Source organism: Dermochelys coriacea, chromosome 2 (genome assembly GCF_009764565.3).
Source record: "Dermochelys coriacea isolate rDerCor1 chromosome 2, rDerCor1.pri.v4, whole genome shotgun sequence".
NCBI lineage: Eukaryota > Metazoa > Chordata > Testudines > Dermochelyidae > Dermochelys > Dermochelys coriacea.
Window position 1 is genome coordinate 156,798,334 of NC_050069.1, and position 25,801 is coordinate 156,824,134.

The window sequence follows — 25,801 nt, forward strand, 5'->3', positions numbered from 1 at the left end:
CTTGTCAGAGTCTCTAGGTGAGAGAGGAAACCTAGCTTACATAAGCAAAATAAAAAAGCAGTTATTTTCCTGTTAATCAACTACTCAGGTATAAGCTGCTCCCGTTTCATTCTCCCATATTCCAGACTGTTCTACAAAGAACATAGTGTCTATATAAAATGAAGAGATCAAGTAAATGCTTCAGTTTTTCAATACAACACTGTGTGTGTTTGTTACGTCTGTGACGTTACACCATTCTAACTGAATACTGACTGAGTGAACTACAAAAACAAAGGGTGTATTTTCAAAGTGCTAAATGAAATCCTGGCTGATTAAAAAGGAGGAAACTGCACTTCCAACAACAAGTGGACCAATTTCTGCTGCTTGTAGCCCTGAGTTGTCTCCTCCATCACCTGCAACAGGAACCAAATGCCAGTTGCCTGATAGTTAGCATTTCTGAGACACCATATCAACCACCACTTAAGTCTTTCCCTGCGAATAACTTTGGAAAATAAGGCTATTCTTTCTGCTTAACCTGATTTAATGATTTTGAATGGTGCCATTATTCTGAAGCTAGTGACAGTGTACTTCGTTTCTGCTATTGTACAGCTTTTAGGCACAAACTATTTTTGACCAAGTATACAGATGAAAAAGGTTTAAGACAAATGTAAGGGGCACCAAGGTTCTTTGTGTCACCACAAAGTAGTTGATATTCCTCAGAAGACTACGGAGCACATTGGTGACATGCTAAGTTTTCAGTACTCAGAAGAAAGAAGAAAACAGCAAGATTGTAATGGAACTACTAAGTAGCATATATTGTCTTTCCAGACAAGGACTTGCCATGATACTGAACAAACTGAAAATACACCCTTAAGTGGAGAGCTCGAGTGCAACATTATTCAACTGCTTTGTTTACAGGAAGAATATGATCCTGATATTTCAAAGTGGTTAAAAAAGAGTCAAGACAAGTTTGGTTATTCAAAATGAGATGGTGGAAATCATGTCTCTTCAAATTGCGAGGGCTGTTTCTGAAAAAAAATCTACAAAGTGCTCTACAACTATGGTAGAGTTCTCCAGCAATGGTTGTGCCTGCAATATATGGACGGTGAGATGGTCATGAAGAGTTCACTGGATTGTACAATGAAGCCTGCAAATTGGTGGAGGTAATCACATCAGTAATTAAAGATATAATTGCCTCTAACTTGGAGGATCAACAATTGTCATGGACGATGCTATGGTGATGCTACTAGCATGGCATGCTTAGAATCAAGTGTAGCAACCAGATTACAACAGGAAGAATCCTGAGTTACATGCTCATTGTTATCGGGATGCTTTGAATTTGGCATGCCAGGACATTATTAAAAATGCTACTCTCCTAAGAAATACTCTTAAATTCTACTCTCCTAAGAAATACTCTTGAAACTGTTCATTAAATTACAATTTAAAAAAAATCACTCAGATGAGATACTATATTTCATGACATAAAATATGAAGTGTTAAGTAAATTACCAGGCATCTGTGTCTTCTGTCTGACAAGATGGACTTTCCAAGTAGAAGCATTGGTTTCAGTTTCTGAGAACTACCTTGGATTGTGTGCAACTTGGGAGGTTGTGAAGGATGCAACAAAAGATCCTGAAATGAGAGCTATGATATCATAGAAGCTCAAATTGAAGCGTAACTTCTTCTCTGGTATTGAACTAGGTCAAAAAGTCCTAAACATGGTAGTCAGTCTGCCCCAAATTCTGCAAGGGCTGGAGATTTTCAGCAACAGAAAGCCAATCTCTTAAGTAAATGGCACCTAATGCACATCAGTCCATCTGATCAGATAAACGCTACAACTTATTCTGGGAGCAACTCCACCAGAAAAGTCAAAAATTGGAGATAGTCCGAATGCCTGAGCGTCCAAGGAAGAGAAAAGTTCCCAAGAAAAAGTAAATGGGAATAGGAGACCCCAGCTACCCAAACTTAGCAAAGGAATTTTATAAATACACGTACTTCTAAATAGCTGGTTTACAATGTCTGGTATTCAATCAAGATTTGTACAGATACTAAAATCTATTCAAAATCTTGAAACTCTAATAATGACTCCAAACATAACAGAAATGCAAGTTTGAGATGTACTTGAGGTGCCTGGTTCTAATTTCAGCCATGATAGATTAATTACTCAGCCTTCATCTCTTGCAAGCCAACTATCATTTTACAGAACAATCACTGAAATCAGTTTAGAAATAGCTTAGTTTGCTCAGCCTAAACTGAGTGCTGGCTGATTTCCAAAGTGGTGAAGTTGATAAAAATTATTTTGATGAACTGGCAAGCCGTGCTGTAAGTGAGCATAGTTTCAGTGCTCTACATCGTATTAAAAATGGTTTCTAATTACAATGTGACAATCACAGCTCAACAGGTGTATGACTTTACATGTACATAAGCACAAAAGTGCAGATGTACAGCTTATAGATGTTGCAGAAGAATTCATTCCACAAACCCAGAGTGAAAAGCGTCGTTTGGAACTTTTTCACATTTGTAAGCCATTCATTTTCTTAAGTTTTAAAAAGTAATGCTATAATTAGTAGTACTGTATCATGGCTAAATATGTCCACTTTTAGTAAACTGGGATAAATGATGTTCTGTGCCAAACTCAGCGTTTCCTTTATTTGTTAATGCAATCCGTGAATTTCTGGGTGGGGAGAGGCTAAAGCCTGCAGTTGTCTCTACACCCATGGAAGATGAAGTGGGGAGGCTACCAAAATAAAATGGTGATTAGAGGCAGGATTCCTGTCCAGCATATGTTGTGATCAGGAGTGGGAGAACGTTTACCCATCCTGTATATTTTTTTACTATGTAGCCTGGCTGATTAGAGATGGAGGCCAAATCTAGTTAGTATCCCATCTGTGACTGCATAGAGAAAACTTAGGGTTTGATCCTGAGCCCAGCAAAGTCAACGGGAATCTTTCCATTGACTTCAGTGGCATTAGATCAAGCCTGTTCCTAGGACAGTTGCAACTCTTGCTACAGGTATAGCCCTAAAGGAGCCCCATTGTAAACACAACTCTACATTAGTAAAGGATGTAACTATTGTTACCATGCTCCCAATCCCCCAGTCAGCTTCATATCCCGCTAAGAGAAGGTAGGAATGATTTGCTTTACATAAGTTGACCTGCACTAAAAACATAATCATTTGGAGGTTATTCTCTATAGGCTCTGACTAGCTGGGCTCAATCACGGAACTACACAAAGCTCCAATTCTCTTTGGGAGACCCCCATCAGTGATGCTACCACTCCCAATGAACATGGAATCAAACCTGGACCAGGATTTAGGGTGTGGACTGAACACACTATGTGCAAACTCTGTGTACCAACATTCCATGTCTTATGTGTGAGGCACTGAGAACTACACTGGCATTTCTTGGCTGCTTGCCGTGTTTGAGAACTTGCTTTGTAAACATGGAACTGGCTTATTGTGACCGTCTGTAGAATTGTTTCTGTCTGAATGTCTTTATGTGGTTTTCAATTTTTATTCGGTTTTGCACATCTAAGTTGCCACAGGCTGCTATTTCTAAACAGCTTATGAACCGTTTGGAGAACAACTACTTGTCACTACATTTTTTTTAAGATTATTGCTAGGTTTTGATTTACTCGGTTATCCTTGTCCCTATCCCCCCAGTTCTCCATGATATTTAAGAAATTGTTAGCAGGCAGAGAAAGCTCACTAGCCAATTCTTTTACTAACCTAGGATGCATAACGATTCACAGGTTTCAGAGTAGCAGCCGTGTTAGTGCATCCGATGAAATGAGCTGTAGCTCACGAAAGCTTATGCTCTAATAAATTTGTTAGTCTCTAAGGTGCCACAAGTACTCCATAACGATTCACACTAACAGACGTATAGGTGGCCAAGTTTTCCTGGGTCTAGTTCCTTGTTCAAGAAACAATACAGCCAGTCTCAGGGCTGTCAGTATAACAAGCATATATTTATTCAAATAATGAAATAAAGTTGGTGTTTCAAATTAGCAGTTTTATCTAACATTTTGTTAAAATTCTTCCAGTTTCATCTCTGGAGAGGATAGTATGTTGCATGGATGGTAGTAGCCTTCCTGGAGTTGCTTGGTTCCAGCATTTCTCAGACTGAGTTCTTGGACACAAAGTCCCCAAACTTGCAAACACTTAGGTACCCTATGTAAGAGTTTGCCAGGATCAGGGCCAAAGTGAGAATCTTCTACTGAGCATGTGTGAAATTAAAACAAATAAATTAAAAGATGCAAATAACATTTTTCAGAGTAGCAGCCGTGTTAGTCTGTATTTGCAAAAAGAAAAGGAGTACTTGTGGCACCTTAGAGACTAACAAATTTATTAGAGCATAAGCTTTCGTGCATCCGATGAAGTGAGCTGTAGCTCACGAAAGCTTATGCTCTAATAAATTTGTTAGTCTCTAAGGTGCCACAAGTACTCCTTTTCTTTTTGCAAATAACATTGTAACTCCTGCTTCTAAGATGTGTGCAACCTTGCACCCATCTGGGAGCAAGTGTTAATTCAGACCTCATACAGGAGGTATGCAATATTTGTGATCTGCTGTATCATTTACAACTTGTTGGGGGTCCCCCCACTCCTTTCTTTACTGGATCAAAACAATCACCACTCCTGTGCACCACATTGTAAAAGTTATAACAATATAATTAATTCAGAAAATAAAGCTTCTGGATTAGTTAATATAGACCAGGGGTGGCCAACCTGAGCCTGAGAAGGAGCCAGAATTTACCAATCTACATTGCCAAAGAGCCACAGTAATACATCAGCAGCCCCCCATCAGCTCCCACCCCCCAGCCCCACTGAGCTCCTCCCACCTGCCGCAATCAGCTGTTTCGCATGCGCAGGAGGCTCTGTGGGGGAGGGGGAAAAGCGAGGGCATGGCAGGCTTGGGGGAAGAGGCAGGGGCCTTGGTGGAAGGGGTGGAGTGGGGGAAGGGCCTCAGGCAGAGCCAGGGGTTGAGCAGTGAGCATCTCCCAGCACACTGGTAAGTTGGCATCTGTAGCTCCAGCCCCAGAGTCAACGCCTATGCAAGGAGCCGCATATTAACCTCTGAAGAGCCGCATGCGGCTCCGGAGTCACAGGTAGGCCACCCATGATATAGACTGAGATAAGCGACTCAAATTAGGCTACAATTATCTAGAAGTAATTTGTAAGAAAAATATTTATTTTCATTTTCAGATTTTCATTTTTTGGTGTTAAATTCTTGGGTTACAGCAAAAGGAATCTAACACACTACCACAGTGACATATAACTAAGCCATAACACTGCAATATACCAAAATTGTGTAAACAAAAAGCCTTTCCATAATGGTACTCTCTGTGGGCCAGACTCTGACCTACAGAATCCCACTGAAGTCAAAAGGAATACTTATGAAGCACAGTCATACCCAATAGGAGTCAGGGTATCAGTGCATGGCCCTCTAGCTCTGGGATAATACTGATCCCCTTTTTATATTTAATAGGGGAAAAAATGCCTGCAGCCAGTTTTTGAAGAGATAATTTAACCTTGGTTCACACATCCATCCTGCACTGGAAAATATTATTCTTATTTTCTTATTATTGCATAGTCCAAACTCAAAAAAACTCTCTGGACCAAAGTGTTGCCTCATTTATATGCAGTGTAACCCCCTAGGATTTTTCTAGGGGATAACAGAATAGGACTCTGGAACATTATTGATCTTCTAGTATGAGGCATGTATCTGATATTCATTTGGAAGCAAAAATTAGTTCATTGAACAAAAATGCGAAATCCAAGATGCTCCACTGAAGTTCTTCCTCTAGGGCCCCTGTACTAAGTATTATTCCCTCTGCATGGGAGCACGAGCCACCTGCACAATCTCTGGACCTATGTCAGACAATAGACGTCTAAGAGAAAGTTTAGTATATTTTGATGATAAGTAAACTAGTAGTTCCTTAGATTAGTTCTAAAATGTGGCAACATGTAGTGAGTCAGAGAGTGCAAGAAGCTAAAGAAAGGGGGATATTTTGTTTTTTTGTAATGAAATAAACAGGACATGTGCATTTAATATCTATCTCCAATTTGATGTACATTATAATAAGGCAATATAAGTACTGAAAAATCTAAGGGATTATATGAATTGGAAATATATTCTGTTCAAAAACTAGTTTAGCTACTAAAACTTAAAATCTACCAATTGAATATAAACATCTTTGACAACTTTTGTATCAGACATTAATTACAGAGCTGACTGATTTGTATGGTTTCACCGGCTGTATTTCGGATAGCATTCAACAAGATTTTTCTCTTGATAGATATTTATGGGTCTGGTCCCGCTGCCCTTACTTGTATGTAACTTTCTACTGACGTCTAAAAGAATGTTGCGTGGCTCAAGACTGCAGAATTGGATCCTAAAACAGTAACGTACAGATGGCGTCTCATTAAAAATACTGGAAAACTGGAATACAGTGATAGATTATTACAAGGTGATATTTTTAGTTACAAAGTTATAAAGTTACAAACTTGTTTGCTTTAAAAAAAAGCCACACACAGTTCACACAAACTATTAAAAATCCACATAAATTCTTGAACTTTACATGTTTGGCAAAATCTTGGAGTTTGCATATACCCATGCTTTAGTACTTCTCAAATGAATTAGTTCAGGACAAAAACATATCTCTGAAGTTGTATAGATCTACTGTACAGACTCATTCAAGTAGCATAGTTGTTGCCTCGTAGTGACAGGTGAGTGGTAGTATCAAGCATGGAATATCATTTGATTTTATTTAATTTTAAAGATGTCTTCAGTCCACAAGTACATTTTTCATTAACCAAAAAAAAACTGTCTTTTTATTATTTCTTTGGAGGAAGAACATTTTCTTCATAGAAACCTGGATTTACTACATTTCCAGGTGGATCGTATCTGGCCACCACAAATGTGGAGCCATCATTTGCTGTGGCTTTTCCAATTCCCATCTTCTTTGTGTTCTTCCAAACCATTGCTGTAAAGTGACCTAAGAGGAAAAAGGTCAAATAAACACATTAACTTTGGACTTTGGATTTCTAGTGATTGAGCAAAAAAAAGTCACACCAAACTAAGTTAGTTTCTTTCTCTGACAGGATAACAAGCCTAAGAAGGTGAAAAAAAAAATGCAGCTGATCGAATAGTTTGTTTTTAGAAAGACAGCCAATATGGTTCTCCACTGCACTCATGAGCTCCTTGCTCTGTTCCAAACCCAAAATACATAGCAAAAGTTACGTGTAAACAGCCAGGCCTTGATGAACATCAACCACAAAAGCCCCAGATTCAAGACCCTGGGTAGGCATCATACCATGGCCAGCAATGATCCCAGCCCCTTCTCTCCCAGCAGTATGGCTGACAAAGTAACCATCCTACCACTGACTGTTCCCCACCTGCTTCAACGTTCTGATCCCTCCGACTATGTTTCCATGGTGCACAGCATAAGTTAATAGCATTAGTGAAACATGAACTTCCCTGGCTTTTTTCTAGTCTCTTCTGACAGTTGTGGAGTAGCTGTCTCTCAGAACCTATTCCACCAGCTGTTCCCTCTATGCACAGGTTTCAGAGTAGCAGCCGTGTTAGTCTGTATTCGCAAAAAGAAAAGGAGTACTTGTGGCACCTTAGAGACTAACAAATTTATTAGAGCATAAGCTTTCGTGAGCTACAGCTCACTTCATCGGAAATGCATCCGATGAAGTGAGCTGTAGCTCACGAAAGCTTATGCTCTAATAAATGTGTTAGTCTCTAAGGTGCCACAAGTACTCCTTTTCCTCTATGCACAGTTACAGATAAATGAACTTTCCTATGAAAAACTTTTGAAATCTCTCTCATTGTTTCCTGCCAATTCCAAGAACAACAGTATTTTCATCTCATACTAAATTGCTAACAGGCAACTAAGGAGCCAACATTTGGCCCCAATTTACACTCTAGGTAACACTTCATTGACATCAATGGGATTAGATGGTAGGAGAGGTAAACCAAGGCGACATAAGCACAGTATCTTTAATTAATCAGCTGTATGGTTTCTATTATTACAATTTTGATAATTTGTGGGAAATAAAGTGCATTTGTCCTCAAAACCAACACCTTTTAATACTGACAGTTGAAGGCTGAGACATTTTAAAAAATATATCTACTTTGTTTCTAATACAAATTTTGTTTACTTTCTCATTCCCCTCAGAGTCACAGTTTCCTTTTATCCTTCCAGTTATTGTCATTTTCCTGTGAGCAATTCTAACATTGGTCTTTTACACACACACCTTAATTTTTTTTAAAAAAGCTGATTTTTGAAAAATAGTGAGAAAGCAGATTTAACAACTTTTTAAAGTAAGAGCTGCATCTTTGAAGGAGCAGTGCCCAGCCTGAGCTCACCTGTCCCAGAAGAAAACCCTGGGTTTTGAAAGTTGTAATTTTTTATTTCAGTGTACCATCTTTCAGCTACTTCCTTTCCTGCAAGACAAAAGAAATGATGCTGTGGAATTGCAACAGACAGAGTGAACTCAGCAAACTGCAACTCACATCTCCTTGCCCACAAGATTCTTCTGTTAATAGATCAGCAAGAACTGTTGATGCTTAAATGAAGTCATATAAACATGGAATGAGTAACAATTTTAAGTTACTTCTTGAATCAAGGGAAGTTCTTAGTTACAAGTGGCCTTCCTGTCCCACTCCCCAATTACCATCATACTCAAATACAGCATTCCATTATAAAAGGAACTAGAGCAAGAAAAGAGAAACAGTGTGCTGATGGATGCTTTCTGTAACAGAAGAAAACCCTAGGCCCTTTCTGAGAAACAGCAGCAGAAAGAGACATAAAACACCACACCCTAAACAGGATGATGTACTTTCAGAGAGAATTAAAGTGAAAAACCACAAACCTACCTAAAAGGATGAGCACTAAAGTGAGTTTTCAGAAAGATTAACTCACCCTGTTGGCTGATGGCATGTACAATAAAATTATCCACTGTCTGAATTATTTACACAGAACAGGATAAGTTAAGGATGAAGTGCTGGTCTTTTACAGAGGGGTTTCTGCTCAGGATTTGTGGACAAGGGCAATGCTCCCACCACCCCCATTTCCACATGTCTGGGTGATTTCTAGTCTTATTTATTCCCTGTGATCCGAATAGCAAAGGGCAGTATGCTTATTACACCTAGCAAATTTATCCACCAAATAAAGCACAGATACCCCTTTCCCAACCCCACCAAAAACCCCAATGGTAATTCAAGTCTGACAGATTTATAACCCCCTTAAAACATGAAAAAATAGAAAAGCAATAAATCAAAAGCAATGATAATATTTGGTCCCAATATAAAGCAGTTACCAGCAGCTTTAAGCTAATGCTTTCACTGGGAAGACTTAATTTCCCTGATATCTTTGAGACAATTTCCTCTGTCTCAATGAACTTTGGCTAGAGAAGAATATGAAAAGGCTTGTAGTTCAAATTATTGGGCCCTCTCTGGATGGCAGGTGTGATGAAAGAACCTCTTGATGTCCATTGGCAAAGGGCACAGGGGTTCACCAAAGTAGGTCAGATAAAGCCTTTGCTGAAAGCCTGTGTCACAGTGGTCATCAAATCATTGTGAAATGTATGGGCAGAATGTAGGAATGTATACTGAAAATTATATTCATAAGGCCTTGTAGTTAAAGGCTGGTCACTTAGAGGTAATGTGCACTGAGACGGACTTCTCCAGATAGGAGGTGGGAGACGACCATTGTGAATCTTACAAAGGAAGTCTTTCAGTCAGACTGCTGCAGGGAAAAACAAAACTAGCAGGGGTTATCCTGTTTATGAGTAAAGACAATGAACTTTTGGGGGCAAAACTGGGGGTATGGAGGTACACCAGGTATCCTTCAGTCTGTGAGGACAAGCTGCCAGCAGGCTTGATCTTATGAAAGCGGGTCTCAGCCATTCTGGTTGAAAAGGCTGGGGAAAGGATTTGGGGTAAGCTAATCTGTATAAGGCAGGGCTATTCATCTTGTGTGTTATAGGCTCTAGCAAGCATATTATCATTTTGTTTTACATGTAACCAGTTGTTTCCAGTATTCTTTCTATCATTTGAATCTCCGTTCTTTGATGACAAACTTGCTTTCACTATAAATGTATCTAAGTGCTGCGTGTTAAGTGGAATGGTGATCCTGAGGTGAAACGAGTAAGCTGCTGTGTACTATTCCTTTGGGAGTAGCCAACTTGATAGTTCTGTGAGTGTTCAGTGGAATAGGGGCTGGGCACTGCAGAAGGATGCACAGAGGACTTGGGGATTGGTGTGTGCCTATTGCTAGCCCATACAGAGAGAGTGAAGCCTGTGGAGGCCTGGAAGGCAGTGCTTGTTTTGCCAGAGGCTGGTGGAGTTATGGTGCTGATCCACACCAGGCAGATAAGACTTCCTCATGCTAAGGGCAGGTGGCAGCGAGGTGCCTCACAACCCTGGGTAAGCTGGGAAGCGTCACAGCAGGTGCACTCCAGATGTCAGTCAGGAAAAAGTCACAGAGAGTCAAGAAGGTTCCTCTATCCACCACCAAAGAAAAGACAGTTGAAGGAAAGAAGGAGCCACTTGAGACTCTACAAAAAATTCAAAGCAGGACTCCTCTGCAGTATTCTTTTGATCAGGGATAAGTGTAACACCCCCTCCCCATTGTAAGCACTGAACTTACCGATTACTGAGCCTGTGCTGTAGAGTTTGTGTTGTGTGTGTGTTTTTCAATGCTGGCTGTTTTGCAGTCAATCTCTGACCCCAGCGTTTTAATTCTATACACTCCTGCACCATTTGGAGAACATCTATGTGGTCCAATTTTCTTGTTAACCTTCTCATACAGTCAAGAGTAGCCTTCAGTTCACAGGGACTGGCCCTGCACAAAGCCAGCACCAGGATCAGGGAGGTAACAATGTGAGCTTTAAGCTACCCTTGCTGACACACCTGAGCGGCACTGTTCACCTCCACCCCAGGAGCTATCTGACCAGAATCTCATTTCAATAGCTGTTTTTACTATTTACCATCTTCTGCTATTTTAATCCATTTTTGTCCTGCAATGAAATTAAGAAACTTTGATTATACTACACAAATCCTTAAAACAAAAAAAATGACTCAGGCAAGCTCTGTCTTGAGTTAAGAGTTTTATCATTTGTTAGTAACACTGCATCGTGGCTTTGTTAATGTTTACAGCCCTGTGATCTGTTTATTCCCAGCCTTGGCAGAACAAGGCTTGCAGTTTGTTGGAGTTCAGAGGTGTTAGGATATAGATATTCAGGCCTGTCTGTAAAGGCCTATACTCTAAGAATTTAGGTGTGTTCTTATCACTTAGCTAGTTATAGAGGAATAAAAGAAAGAATCAAAATCACTGTCTGCCGGTGTAAGGGCCTTCTCTTACTGTGACAGTCTGAGGCCCTGTTCTTAGGCTAAGGACTTTGGCTAAGCAACAGAGGCAGCCATAAGCTGGGAAGCGACCGGTCACATCCTCACATTCCAAACTTGTCACATTGAAATAAGGTGCTATTGGGCTGTTAGGAATACAATCCTGTCCTGATAATGCCTATCGCCTCCAGAGAAAGGGAAGTGCCTAGAAGATTTAAAGGAAACTTAGTCTGATAGCAGCCTGTCTGGCAAGAACTCATTTATCAATAGCTGGGATGTGAAATCTGCATTTCTGTGTTTGTTCTATCACTGTAGTCCCCATTTCCCCATTGTTTGTCTGTATAATCTCTGTCTGGTTCTGTGATTGTTTCTGTTTGCTGTATAATTAATTTTGCTGGGTGTAAACGAATTAAAGTGGTGGGATATAATTGGTTAAATAATCATGTTACAATATGTTAGGATTGGTTAGTTAAATTTCAGTAAAATGATTGGTTACGGTATAGCTAAGCAGAACTCAAGTTTTACTATACAGTCTGCAGTCAATCAGGAAGTGGGTGGGAAATGGGAACAGGGAATGGGGGTGGGGAAATTGGAATCATGTTTGGCTAAGGGCAGGAATGGGAACAGGGACACAGTTGTAAGGCTCTGTGGTGTCAGAGCTGGGAAGAGGGACACTAAGGAAGGAAACTGGAATCATGCTTGCTGGAAGTTCACCCCAATAAAAATCGAATTGTTTGCACCTTTGGACTTCGGATATTGTTGCTCTCTGTTCATGCGAGAAGGACCAGGGAAGGAAGTGGGTGAAGGAATAAACCCCCTCACAATAGGTTTTATATGAAACAGATTGTGTTTAATGGGGCAAACTGATCATTGACTTATATACCATGTAGTTCCACTAAACTCTATGGCAGTGCATGGAGTAAGGCTGGCCTAGGTGTTTTGCCACCCAGGGAGGAAAATGTTTTTTTGGTGTGCATGCACACATACAAGCAGATCAGCTGAGAAAAAAGTTGGCATACAACTTGCCTGCCTCTAAGGCCGGCTTTGAGTTTACTTAAGTGATGTCTTTGGCTCTATTTTCGTTCTTTGTTTTGGGGGAGGAAGGGGAAAGCTGTTGAGGACGGAAGGTTTATTTGCTCTTCTGTTTACTGTCAGGTTCTTTTGTGTCTGCAACTTTGAGGAGGCCAACAGCCATTTCATTTTGCCTCTCTTCCATGAGGGACCAATCCTGCAAGTTCACCATTACTTCCTGATAATTGTTAACTGTTGGAATTCAAAATGGGAGTTGAGGGTGCTTTGCACCCCTCAGGAACCAATCAAGAACTTGCAGGATCAATAAATTGAGAGTGTCCTGGGGGATTTGCAAACTCAGGCCATAGGGAGTCTAGCTGTATTTTGGGTTGCTTCCATGGGTACCTACTGAGTTTTGAGCTGCCTCTCCACACCTCTGAATTTAACTGGGAAGATCCTGAGTGCTACAATCCCGCCTTGGAGATTACAACTCCCATAATGCCTTGGGGAAGGGAGAGAGTTATCCTCTCTCAGGGAGTGCAGGGGGAGCGTGTGGTGGGCTCCATTTTTGGGAGAAGTGCTGAGATTGCTTTTGTGGATCACTGTCCATACCAGGAGCTGCTGCTAACCTACTGCCGGGAAGCCAGAAGCTACTACTGAGAGCCTGCTGTGGCTTTGACCAAACAGGGAGCCTCCGAGGTGGTTGGTGGCTTCACTGGAGCCAGGGCAGAGACTGTTTGCTGGTCCTGGAGCTGACTGAGGTGGGCCTCAGGTGAAGGCAGTGTGTGAGTAAACACCAGCCAGGTTTGGGAAAGCATTTGTATGGCAAGGGGCACATCAAAGAGACTCTAAGGGGTTGTCTGAGTCTGAGAAGAGGCAGAGTGGTCTTCTCATTGAACAAGAACCAGGATTTCTGACATTTGGTTAAAACAATCTTCAGAGGGGTTGTGCAGCTTGTTGCCTTGGCTGGATGGATTCACTGGACCAAAGGAGTGCTATCTCCAGTTTCAAGATCTCCAAGCATGCCCAGCCAAACAAGTGTTGAGAATTCTGAAATCCAGAGGAATGGTAGCAGGGTAAAGGCAAGTTAGATACAGTTTCATTTACTATTGTAAACTGTATTTGTTAATTGATTTATTGAACTGCTCCCCCTGCCAATTTAAATTAGAGGTGACATTTAATCTCAGTCTGTTATATCATGTTTTGTAAAGGTGTGTTAATTCAAATCTAAGTGTATATTGGGAGCACACTGTTTATAATTGGAATTGTTGAGTTAGACCAATTGCACAATTAGCTCAGGGTTACTCCTAGAGGTTCCCAAGGCACACCATTGAGTGTGGACAGGACCCAGCCAGAGGGAGGCACCACCAATTTTAATTTCCTCTACAAATAAAAGGAGGGTGTCAAGAGGATTCCCACCTGTCCAACATCAGCACTAGACTACTCAGGATCTTCTTTATTGTCAACATCAGGTTCCCCAGCACACAGATGAGTGCTGCCTGCTCCCGAGTAACCCAGAGAGGAAAGGAGACAATTTTTATATAATTATGATAATTTATGCAGCACCGCAGATGAATGATGCTCTGTGTACAAGAAAAGTTTATCAAATAAATAACCCTGCTCTAATTTATGCTTTCATGTATCTAGTTTCCCAGTCAATTCATCTGTAATAAGTAAGGCAGAACAGAAAATAATGAAGGCAGGGGCTCCAAATACAATTTGCAGATGCAAAGCACTCTCTCTGAAGTCAATTTTAAAAAACCCCCACAACCACAGTTTGCAGAGATTGCTTTTAACAAGCATCCGAGGGCCTAGATTTGTCTCCCACCCCCATCAGCTATGTTGTCTCTGCTTAACATTCCAGGAAGTAGAGTAATAAGTCAGTTAATGCTGCCAAAGCTGATAGGCCTACAAACATGCACAATGTTGGGCCCTAGTTAATTCTCTGACTGCAGAACAGCAATGACTCATGTTTTGCTATTTCACAGGCAGTTTTAGTCTTCGACTGCTACCAATGTCTCAAACTGAACTCTACTGTTCATATGTGTGTGGCTTCAGTTCTCAGGATGCAACACACTCAACCCCTCCACTTACATGCTCCCATAGAATTGTGACTTCACTAACCTCCCGGCCTTAGTTGGCAACAGGGCAGTGGTGAGCTGGAGCCGGTTTGCACCAGTTCTCTAGAACCGGTTGTTAAATTTAGAAGCCCTTTTAGAACCAGTTGCTCTGTGAGGGACAACCGGTTCTAAAAAGGTTTCTAAATTTAACCGGCCAAAAGTGGCGCCTTAGGCACCGACTCCATGGGTGCTCCAGCCCTGGAGCACCCAAGGGGAAAATTTGGTGGGTGCAGAGCACCCACCGGCAGCTCCCCGCCCCACCTCACCTCCGCTCCGCCTCCTCCCCTGAACGCGCCGCCCCGCTCTGCTTCTCCGCCCCCCACCCCAGGCTTCCCGCGAATCAGCTGTTCGCGTGGGAAGCCAGGGCGGGCTGAGAAGCAGGCGGCGGCTTCACACTCAGGCCCAGGGAGGCGGAGGTGAGCTCTGGTGGGGGGGGCGCGAGGAGGCCCGCCCGCGCCGCAGCAGGTAACCTGGGTGGGGGGGCACACAGGGGAACCGCTCCCCACCCCAGCTCACCTCCGCCACCCTCAGCCTGAGCGGGAAGCTGCCGCCTGCTCCTCAGTCCTCCCCGGCTTCCTGCTGAACAGCTGATTCACGGGGGGTGAGGGGGGGTGCGGAGAAGCAGAGCGGGGCAGTGCATTCAGGGGCGGAGACGGAGTGGAGGTGAGGTGGGGCCAGGCGCGGGCGGGGAGCTACCAGTGGGGGCTCTGCACCCACCAAATTTTCCCCATGAGTGCTCCAGCCCCGGAGCACCCAGGGAGTTGGCGCCTAAGGTGCCACTTTTGACGTGATCAGTGGGGGGAGCGGTTGCTCCCCCTGCTCCCCCCCCAGCTATGCTCCTCCATCCCTAGGAGCCAGAGGGACCTGCTGGATGCTTCCTGGGAGCTGCCCCAGGTAAGCACCACCGGGACTCCCCACCTCGCCCCTTGGCAGGTGCCTCTGGCTCTTAGGGGTGGGATGGGCACCCACTACGGTAGCCCACGAGACCCTCCTGCCTGGTTCTAGGGGCAGTCAGGGGACAGGGGTGGATGGGGCAGGGGTCCTGGGGGGCGGGCATCAAGGAATGCGGCGGGTTGGATGGGGCAGGAGTCCCAGGGGGCGGGGGTGGGCAATGACCCCCTTGTGGGGTGAGGAGGGAACCCATTAAGATTTTGGCAGCTCATCACTGCAAGAGGGTTAAGTCAATGCTCTGCCCTGAAGACAAAGGGCAAGTGAAGTGCTGTCCATGATACAGATCTATGAACTGAATGCATTATGTAGTGACCTGCACATGACTGCTTGCTCCAGCAGGTGTTAGTTTACATTTGGCACATAAACTGGTGGTAAAAGTAAACTGCATCTCACTCAGACACTTTCTGAAGCTTCTAACATAATTATGGGCTCTTCTCCCTCCCCCTCTGCCTTCTCTTGAGTTTTGGTCCAAGAAAAGCCATTGAAACAAGACCTGTTTTGGAGCCGCATAGGCGCGGTGGGGTGATCTCTGTGCACCTGGATTTGCAAGTGTGATTCCCATTAATGCTAACAGAAGTTACACCTGCACACTGAAGACAAACCATAGGCGCTTCTGTGCTTCATTCAAGAGTAACATGTCTAAAATAAATTGCTCAATCAATCAATGATGCCCAAAGCAAGATCTTCTTGATGCTATGAGCTTATTTTGAATGTGATGTTTTTGTATCAACATCTCCGTTAAATTGAGTGCATGCCAAAATATAATTCCTCCTGGTTAAGTGGCTCCAATTGCAACCTTTTCTTCAGCTGCAGAATCTGAATGAACCCTATGTTACTCCTGCTATAGGTCAGTGTAAATCATAGCATTACACAGCATAAAACTGAAGTGACACGGGAATGAATTAAGCCCACAGTCTTTATTCTAGGTCTAATAGATGCATTCAGACTTCATATGAAGGAAGAACTTACCAGGAACAGAACAGAGAATATGTAAGACATGAGGAACCAGTGACAGACATGGAGTTATGTAATATTTTAAGAATTCTGCTAGGTAAGAATTTTATGAACTCTCTATGTGACCTGGTCAGTGAGGTAAAGTTACTGTATACTGGGCTATTACAATTTTCTGTATGAATGCCTTAATCTAATTCATACTGGGGGTGGCCAAACTCACTGACCCTCTAAGAAGCATACAACAAGCTTCAGAAATTCAAGAACTGGAGTTTGCCTGCCGGACCTTGGGGATTCAGCCCTGTGGGGAAGAGGATCTCGGGGTTTCGGCCCCATGGGAGGCACCTGCTGGGACTCGGGGCTTCAGCCCTGCTCCTGCTGAAGCCCTGAGCCCCAACAGGTGCACTCCTCAGGGCTGAAGCCCTGAAACCCCCCTCCCTGCTGGGCACAGAGGTGATGCATAGGGAGGCACATGGGATCATGACCCCCCACCATTTTTGTCATGGTTTGCTGGTGATGGTTAGTCATGTGGTGCTGCTGGGCCCCCTCCCTGCACTGCAGCTGCTGGAGCCGGCAAGATGACAACTGCAGCTGTGGGGTGAGGCAGCAGCAAACAGCTGGGAGCTGCAGGGAGAGCCACTGCTTTTGCTGAGGCTGGGAGACAGAAATGGGTTGAGTTAATGGAAGTAATTATGCCAGCCAGACCCCAGAGGGTTTGTGGGATTTATAGGAAGCTTAGCCCTATGAGGAGCCCCATATGGATAATAGTTAGATACCTTGTAAACTAGCTATAAGTACAATCTGCTTTATTATTCACAATTTTATCATCACTTTAGCAATTTTGGGGTGTTTACTTGTTTCATAAAAATATGATGATTGGTTGCCAAATCATGAATTTTCCCTTATTCAAAACACGAGATGAATGGCAGTTCCTCTAGCTTAAGGGTGAGGAGTGGGCAAGTGGAGTTTCCATCTGAGCAGCCTGGAGAGGTATGAATTGTTGTGTGCATTAAAGGGGTTGACTTTTCTACCTGAAATTGTCCCACACACATTGGCAGGGGAATAAAGGGGACTTAAAGTCAAAAGACAGAATAAAAACCATGATTTGATTTAAAAAAAAAGACTATTTTGGGAGCCAATCTCATGATTTGAGGGCATGATTCATGAGTTTGGCTCTCTAGAGAGGGTCTGACTTATTATTTTTAATCTTGTAAGGTTGGCAATATTGTTCTTTTAAGATCTTTTTTTCTCTTAAATGCTTGTGTGTTAATATGACACTTTACTTTAAAAAGCCTGTCTGGTCACTGGGTACCACTGTTATAGCTTCCAGAGGGAACAGGCTTGCAGGTGCTGGATATAAATTCAGACCTGCTCAGATAAGCACAGAATCATGCACAGAAGACTGCAGCCAGAGACCAGCCTGAGAATAGGAGAATGGCACAATTCCACTTTAAGACAGGTGATGGCTAGAGATCTGAGAAGGGGTACACGTCAAGAGACCGGGGTGTGTCAGAAGTGCACTTAGCCAGTAACTGTAACATCATCTATTTCCCCAAGTTTGATGATATAGAGAACTCACCACCTCATTTCTAGTTAATCCACCTGAATTGATTTTGTATTGAGCGATGTAATTTTATATTAAATGCCACCGTTTTACTTTACATTTGAATAAACCTTTTGTAAAACAACAGCAACAACAAACGAACAAAACTCCAAAAAGGAAACATTTGGCTGAGCTGGCACTCCTAAGAAGTACATTTTAGTTTAAAGGAAAAAGCCAAACAAACCAACTACACCCACTTACCCTAGATGACAGCTACCAGATCATAGTGGAAGTGGTGGGTGCAAGTAGTGTGCAAACAGATGTGATCTCTTATTAAATCACTCCGGAGCTTCCTTTCTGCTGGGCTTAGCTGCAGAGCAATGTGCTAACACTTTAAAAAAAAATACTTTACTTGATTTTACTGCTGTGAACCACAGCTGAAATTGCAAAACTTTTCTAAGGAAACACAGCTGTTCATGACAATGTCTGACTGATGGACCCTACTAGACAGTAATCCTGGCATGCCTCTCTGAAGTGTGAACTGACAGTCTTGGATGGTTTTTGACAAGTCCTGGCTGTGAGGAAAAGCTGCTAAAATGCCATATAGCATGTTGATGACAGAACATAGATAATAAGAACAGGTCAACCTAATAAGCAGAAACTTTACGTTCTAAGAGTTGATGCTGCTCTATTGTGGTGATAGTGATTTTATAGTGAAGATGGAGAAGCGGTATGCATTATACTTCTCCCTCTAAAACCTCTTCTCTCTCTCACTTGCTTTTTTGTACACTTCCTTAATATCTTGTGGTGCCTTTCCTCATACTGAGTTGTACTTTACTGCGTGAGTAATCCTAGAGATTTTCATAAGTAGACTAACAGAGTTAGATATTATTCCTTGTAAAGAAAAGCAGCGGAATTGGGCTTAATTTTTTTTTTAAATCAACGTTTTTTTAATTTCATATTTAAACAAAAGCTGTCTTAGAATTATGAGGAAATGTAGAGTTGTTTCCCCTCAAAAATAAACCATGTATTTGCTTACTGTAACCAATATTTATTTATAATATTGAAACTTTCTTTTTTGCCAGCCCTCGTACAGGTCTTTCTAGTAGACATGCAGTGTGCTGCTGCAAAGCACCAGATGCTCCAGCCTATACATTATACTGATCAAGCCCGTAGTGTGCAACTTTGCACTGAGTGGTAAGGAGCCACCCATACCACGAGGCGTATTAGGAAGTCTCAAGGCATGCCTGCTATTACACTCCTTTATTGCGGTGAAGCTTACTCCCTTCTGCATGCTGATCCATCTCCATAGGCTAGGGCCTGCATCCTTCCAATCCTTTGGGAAATCATGTGTCCCCCGGGCAGTAGAACAGTGAAGTCCCTTTTCTCCCCAGAACACACAGCCTGCATTTCTCTATGGCCCTTTCATCGACCACAAGATGCCCTCTTGTACTTCCCACCACATAGGGTCTAGCAGAATTTTGTCCTAAGCATCTCTAGTACCTACCTTCAAGTTCACGAGACACCTAGCATACCATCAGGTGTGTAGTGTACCAGAGCAGCCCAAAGAAGAGAGAGGCAGAATACACTAGGTAAGTGGTGATGATGATGTCACTCATCTGAGCATAGAAAAAGAAAAGTCTGCAACGCAACTTCCTCAGGATCAGAGGGAGCAAATGACTGATGCATACTTGGTAGAATACAGGGCTAAATAAATTTCAAACAACAGCTATAGACTGTTCTACTCTGGAAATCTTATAATGAAATGTACAGAAATTCTAAAAACGCACAGTTAGGGCATTACATTTTAAAACCCTAATTTTTTTCTGACACATGAAACCCAACTATGCCAGCATTCTTGTTGAACACTAAGAATCCAGCAATGCAACAGCTCTTTTTAGAGAGACTGCATACCAAGTTGGAGACTTACTGATGTTTCCTTCAGCTGGAAAGGAAACTGGAAAACACTAACTCCCTTTGTTAAGTACTTGAATAGAATCCATAATACAGCCAGTTTCCAGCCTCATTCAGCATGACATAAATTAATTATTTGGATGGAACTGGACAAGGAAAAAAGTGGAAAGAGAACCAACTCCACAGGGGCATAGCCTAAGCCAATAGCTGAGAACAATTTTCTGCACACAACTAGTTTTCACTCACAAGCGCTTAAAAAGGCCCTGCTCTATAGACAGTGTATTTGATTCAAAAGATTTGTATCATAAAAGTTATCATTTTGGGGAAAAAGGAGAGGACATGGCTCAGACTGCTCAGCAGGACGTGCCACACTGTAAATAAATAAATCAGATACACCCATATAAAAAGCTCTCAGTACAGAGTAGACAAAACAGCTGTGGAAACAGCAGGTAGAAGAAAAAGCTGCTCCATGAAGGAGCACGGATTATATAATGTAGAGGATTTTTTTTTCTTCGCTGAGTCGTTGAACAAAATCATCATATAAACTGTTAAAAAAATATTTTTGGAACATTAGTGCTAATAAAAAGGAGGAAATAAAGTATAGCTAGCAAGGGACAAGTCCTGTGCTAATTTCAAACAACTATGCTCCCCCATGTTGCCCCAAAAGCACATTTCATGCTATTCCAAAGGACATCATGCTAATAGTTCTGAAGTGAGCCAAAGCATGTAATGATTTTTCACTGTGAACGAATATCCATTAAGGGATGGGTCTGGGATTTTCAAAGGTGCTTAGAGGCCTAATAACAATGGGATTTGGGTTCCTACCTCCCCAGAGCTCTTTTGAAAATCACGGTCTAAGGTGACAGTACGAAACTACATTTCTTCTAAGTCAAATGCTCTTCCTAACCTACTACATTGCTTGGTCCCAACAGGGGGAAAGCAAGCCTTAAAGTCACTAAAATAAGGGACTGGAGAAGGGATGAATGGGAGCTCAGTGAAAATTGTTCTTCCTGAGCACTCACCACACGCTGCCTATGTGAGATAGTTTTACTAAGAGCTCAATTTGTCACACATGTCTAAACTAAACCACATAAAAGTCATCTCTCTTTTAGGTCAGAAAGTATTTGCACTGGTGATTCAAGAGGAATCACAAAGGTGTTGACACAAAGGTCTTTAGAAATTATTTCTTCACATAGCAGTTCCCATACTTGGAGAGGAGAATGCAGGTGCAATTAGCATTCACTTAGGGCTGATCTACACTGAAATACTACCTCAGCCTAACTACATCTCTCAGGGTTGTGGGGAATGTCTCCGGAGGCTATAGTGTGTGTCTACACTGAAGTGTTGCGGCAGCGTGCCAATGCGGTGTTTCAAGGGCAGACAAGCCCTTAAGCTTCTTGGCAATGTTGGGCCAACAACTCTCCTTTGTTGCACTGGTGCAAAATTGGGACAGGGAATAGAGAAGGTGTAGGAGGCTTCTTTTTCTCTGCTCCCCTGCAAGCAGCAGGGAGAATACCCCTCGAGCACTCTGAAGAGCTCTAGGTCTGGGGCTTGGCTACTAAGTCAACCCATGCACCACAGCGCCGACGGGGCGTGGCCTGCTACTCACAGCATGCAGATCCAGCACACTAGCTGTCTGGCACCTGCCGTTAGCAGACCATGCTAGCTGCAGCATGCACATCTTCTTTTCAGCACAGCAGTTTAAGTGTCCACCACTGCACAGCCCCTAAGCCAGTCCCATGGAACCATGTTCATACTGTCAAGATTTCTGGAGCTGAGGAAATATCTACCAGTGCCGTTGCTCTGAGCCACCCGACCACCCAGGATAGGATCTAGGCCTTTGTATTATAAGTATTTACATTCCTAGCTCAAAATGACTAAGGAAGTTTGTTTACTTAACATCTATGAGTTAGGAGCAAAGACCAAACTTACCTGGCTGATCATAGGAAGCCCACGCTAGATTTTCTCCACATTTTCCATTTGAAGACTCAGGGCTGTGTTGGAGGACCCTGGTGCTAGCCAGTGTTTCTGCATACCTAGCAAAGGAATCATATGCCAGTGACAGAGCAGTACCAGCTAATATCGCATGCAGAGAGCAGTCACATTGACCTGGGGGTTTATAATCCTGTTACGGAATTTCCAGATGCCTAAAGTAGTGGATGCTCCAAGATCAACACAGATCTCAGCAGCATGAGGAGAAGAGTCCAGAGGCCTTCTGCCTTCTTATTGCCTCTAGGGCCTCTGCACTTCTATTACAGCATGACTCTCTGCCACAGAGGGTTTGGAGGCAATAAGGTACAAAGCCTCATGTCACTGAGATCTGTGTAGATCCTGGAGAATCCAGGAGCTGCAGCCTCTGCCACTTCTGTGTATGGAGAAGAGCCTGCAGAAACTGCTGTAAGTGCCAATTCCTATAGTTTTTAGTTCCCTGTATAGGAAAAATCTGCATAGGAACAATATGGATTATAAATTAGAATATATTTGGGGGTGGAGTTCCCAAGTTCCAGGCAAGAAGCTATTAAGAGAACAAATTAATTGTGGTATAAGAGGTAAATAGTCATGGATTAGAGACTGTTTAAGAGACAAAAAACAGTGAGCAGGAAATAAATAGTCAATTTTCAGTGTGGACAGAGGTGATTTCAAAGAGTTTAAGCCCAGAAGGACCATTCGATCATCTAGTCCAGGGACTCCCAAACTGCAGTACATGAACACGGTATGGGAGCCAGTTGGAAGGGTTACATTCAAAACTCTAAAAAACTCTTTCAGTTTCAAAGGAACAGTCATTGCCTGCACCGCAGAGGCTAAAAAATGCCCAAGAAGCAACATGTATCAGGGGGTAGCCATGTTAGTCTGTGTCCACAAAACCAATGAGGAGTCCGGTGGCACCTTAAAGACTAATAGATTTATTTGGGCAAACGCTTTTGTGGGTAAAAAACCCACTTCTTCAGCTGCACTATGAAAGCTTTTTTTTACCCATGAAAGCTTATTCCCCAATAAATCTGTTAGTCTTTAAGTTGCCACTGGACTTCAAGAAGCAACATGGCCCTTTCAGCCACAAAGGTGAATGACTTGCCAATTGCGCCGGTGCAGTAGTTTTATTCGGTGGTGTGTTAAGTGCTGTGGCTGTCCACAGGGGCGCTCTACTCTCACCAGGCACACAGCTAGCTGCCTTTCCGCTATATTATTATTTGTGTCACTGTAGTGCCTAGGAGCCCCAGTCACGGACAAGGCCCCAGTTGCGCTAGGCACTGCACGCAGAACAGAAGGCTGGCCTAGTCTTCTACTTGTACTGCGCTGCACTGCTCAAGTTATTGTAGCAAACTCGCAAAGTTCCCTGTCATGCCACAAGAGCTCCTCTCATCTGAAAAGACACAGGCAGGCAGGGCTGGTTCAGGGCAGCTGCAAAGCTCACAGTCACAGGGAGCCATGGGACTGAAGCCCTCCTTACCCCCACCACACACATAAGTACCCGCTGCAGAGTTCCTTTGCACTTTCTGCCCCACAGAGGCTGAGGCCTGACCCCTGCAGAGCTGGAAGGCAGGAGATGCATGGAGAATGCTCCCGTCTCTGCAGTGAGGCCAGGAGGGTGGGGTGGCAGCTGGTCAGGTCCAGTGAATAAAAGTCTGGCTACAGGACTAAGCAGAGTGACAGTGCTCTGGCTGCAATCTGAGCCTCATCCTAAGAGCGGGGGCCACTGTGCAGTTTGCCCAGCATTGCAGTTGTCCCTGTTTGGGAGTGGAGGCTAGAACTGCTGAGGAGCAAAAGGTCTCCTGGAGCTGAACCTGCCTGGTGCCCAGATAAAGGCCCCAACTTTCAGCAAAGACTCTTCCACCAGCGCTTAAAGTGGAGGGGGCAGGAAGGAGCATGCAAAAGATGACAGACCTAGCAAAAGAAATTTAAACTCAAGCTGGATTGCTGAGGGGTGCACTGTAAGCACTGTTTTACCAAAGGTGCTGCTCCCAGGTTATGATAGAACCCCCACCCCTTCTTTCAGACCACTTTAAGCACTGTCCTCACCTCTCTACCCCACCTCCTGAGTCCCCCAGCCCTTTCACACATATATGCCCCCTTCTCATTAATGGCACTCTTCTTTTTCTTTGAGAGCTACTCAAGGTATTTTGTGTTTTTTTTGATTTACATCTTGCAAAAGGAAAACAACGTGACCTTTGGCTTGTGTTCAGCGACCATCCAGATAAGAATTAGCAGGAACTTTGAATTTAAATGAGATGATTTAAAAAGTCAAGCCACTGCATGTAGTACAACCGCATACTGACACAGATCAATGCATCATGGATGAGATATTTAACTGTTTCTTGTAATCTGAGTACTACAAAAGGCCAATAATAATAATGGCTGCTTCAATGTGCTGCTTCTTGTTGCACTGTCTAAAAACCTGAGATGTTTTCAAATGATATTATAATCAAATATTTTAGGCTTCTGTATGCATTTATTTTTCTATAGAATCTGGAAATACATAAGGTAAGCCTATTAAGGCCTAAAATAAATATGCACAACAAGGACAAATTTTCATGTGGTATCTCAAACATCAATTTTTTTAGGAAGGTAGTATGTGAATCAATCCAGTTTGGGAACCATTGATCTACTCTGTCCTCATGTCTATCACACGGCATTTCACCCAGAGACCTCTAAACTGAGCCAAGTGATGTATTAATTTTTTTTTTAAAAAAAGCATTTCAGTCATCAGGAGACTAAACTGTTGTGTGCCATAAGCAGAGAAGAGGAGAGACCAAGGTGCCACCAATGCCCAAGTTTTCTGTGAAGTCTTCTGCACAGTGGGAGGTATCAGTTAATGACAGGGAATTGCTTGATTGAGGGTGTATAGCGAAGTTGCCCAAGGTGCTCTACTAGGACCGGTGTTTAATATATTAATTATTGGAATAGGGGCTTACATCTGCAATGACATAAAAGTTATTAGGTGCTTGTAGTGCCTGTTTACACTAGTATCTGAGTGCCTTCCAAAGTTAAAATAAATAAATAAATACTGTACACCAAGGCAACTAACATCAGTCAAGCAAAGATTTCTCTCTGTTTCATGCCATACAGGGAAAAGTTAAGTGGTAAATTAGTCAAGAACAGAGAGGATTGTGAGGAATTCCAGAACTTAACAATACTACACAATTGGGCAGCACAATGGCAGATGACATTCAATAGAGACAAATGCGAGGTAATACACATTTGAAAGAATAATTTGAACTATTCATAAACTTTCTTGTCTATATTAACTGTAATCATGCAGGAGAAGACCTAAGGTGGCTGTGGACAACTCAGTGTAAGGCAATCTGTTAAAATACCAAAAATTTAGGATGCATAAAGAATGGGTTAGAGAACAGTAAGAATATTACTCTTTATATACAGTCAATGGTGTGGCACCACCTGGAATATTGGGCTAAGTTCTGGTCACTGCATCTCAAAAAGAATATGACAGAAGTAGGAGTCGTCCAAAAGTGGCCAATGAAAAGGACTGTAGAAATGGGGAGGCTCCTGTAGGAAAGACTGAAAAGAGCAGGACTATTCATTTTAGAGAGAAGACAAATACAAGGGAACCCAAGAGAGATGTACAATAATTAATGGTGTAGAGAAAGGCAATTGGAAGCATCTCAAATAAAACAAGGGGACATCAGATATAATTATAACACAACAAATTTTGAAGTATTTTTTAAAATCAAGCCCTAATTAACCTGGGGTTCTCACTACTGCATGATTTATTGAGGTCAAAATTTAGTAATACTCAAAAATGATTTATTGATATAGATAACAAGACGACTTGTTTACTACACAGTTACATTAGAAGGATAAAAGGATATAAGCTTACATGCTTTAGGACACAAACCAACCACTATCTATCTGTCAGGAGTAGAAAGAAACTTATTTTAAGGATAGATTATTTCATTTATTGTCCATTCTCAGATTTTGCATACCTTCTTCTGTATGATCTAGTATACCTACTTTCAGGGACA

General features: G+C 42.6%; 1 protein-coding gene across 1 annotated transcript in view; it reads right to left on the minus strand.

Moving 5' to 3' along the window:
- Positions 1-5,150: 5,150 nt before the first annotated feature.
- Positions 5,151-25,801, minus strand: part of GLIPR2 (GLI pathogenesis related 2) — a 38,769-nt gene continuing 18,118 nt past the window's right edge. Inside the window, exons 3-5 of the mRNA XM_038389777.2 lie at positions 21,756-21,859; positions 8,352-8,429; positions 5,151-6,972 (exon numbers count right to left, since the gene is read on the minus strand). Of these exons, the coding sequence (XP_038245705.1) occupies positions 6,812-6,972; positions 8,352-8,429; positions 21,756-21,859 (343 nt within the window). The 3' untranslated portion in view covers positions 5,151-6,811. The remainder of the gene's footprint in view (positions 6,973-8,351; positions 8,430-21,755; positions 21,860-25,801) is intronic.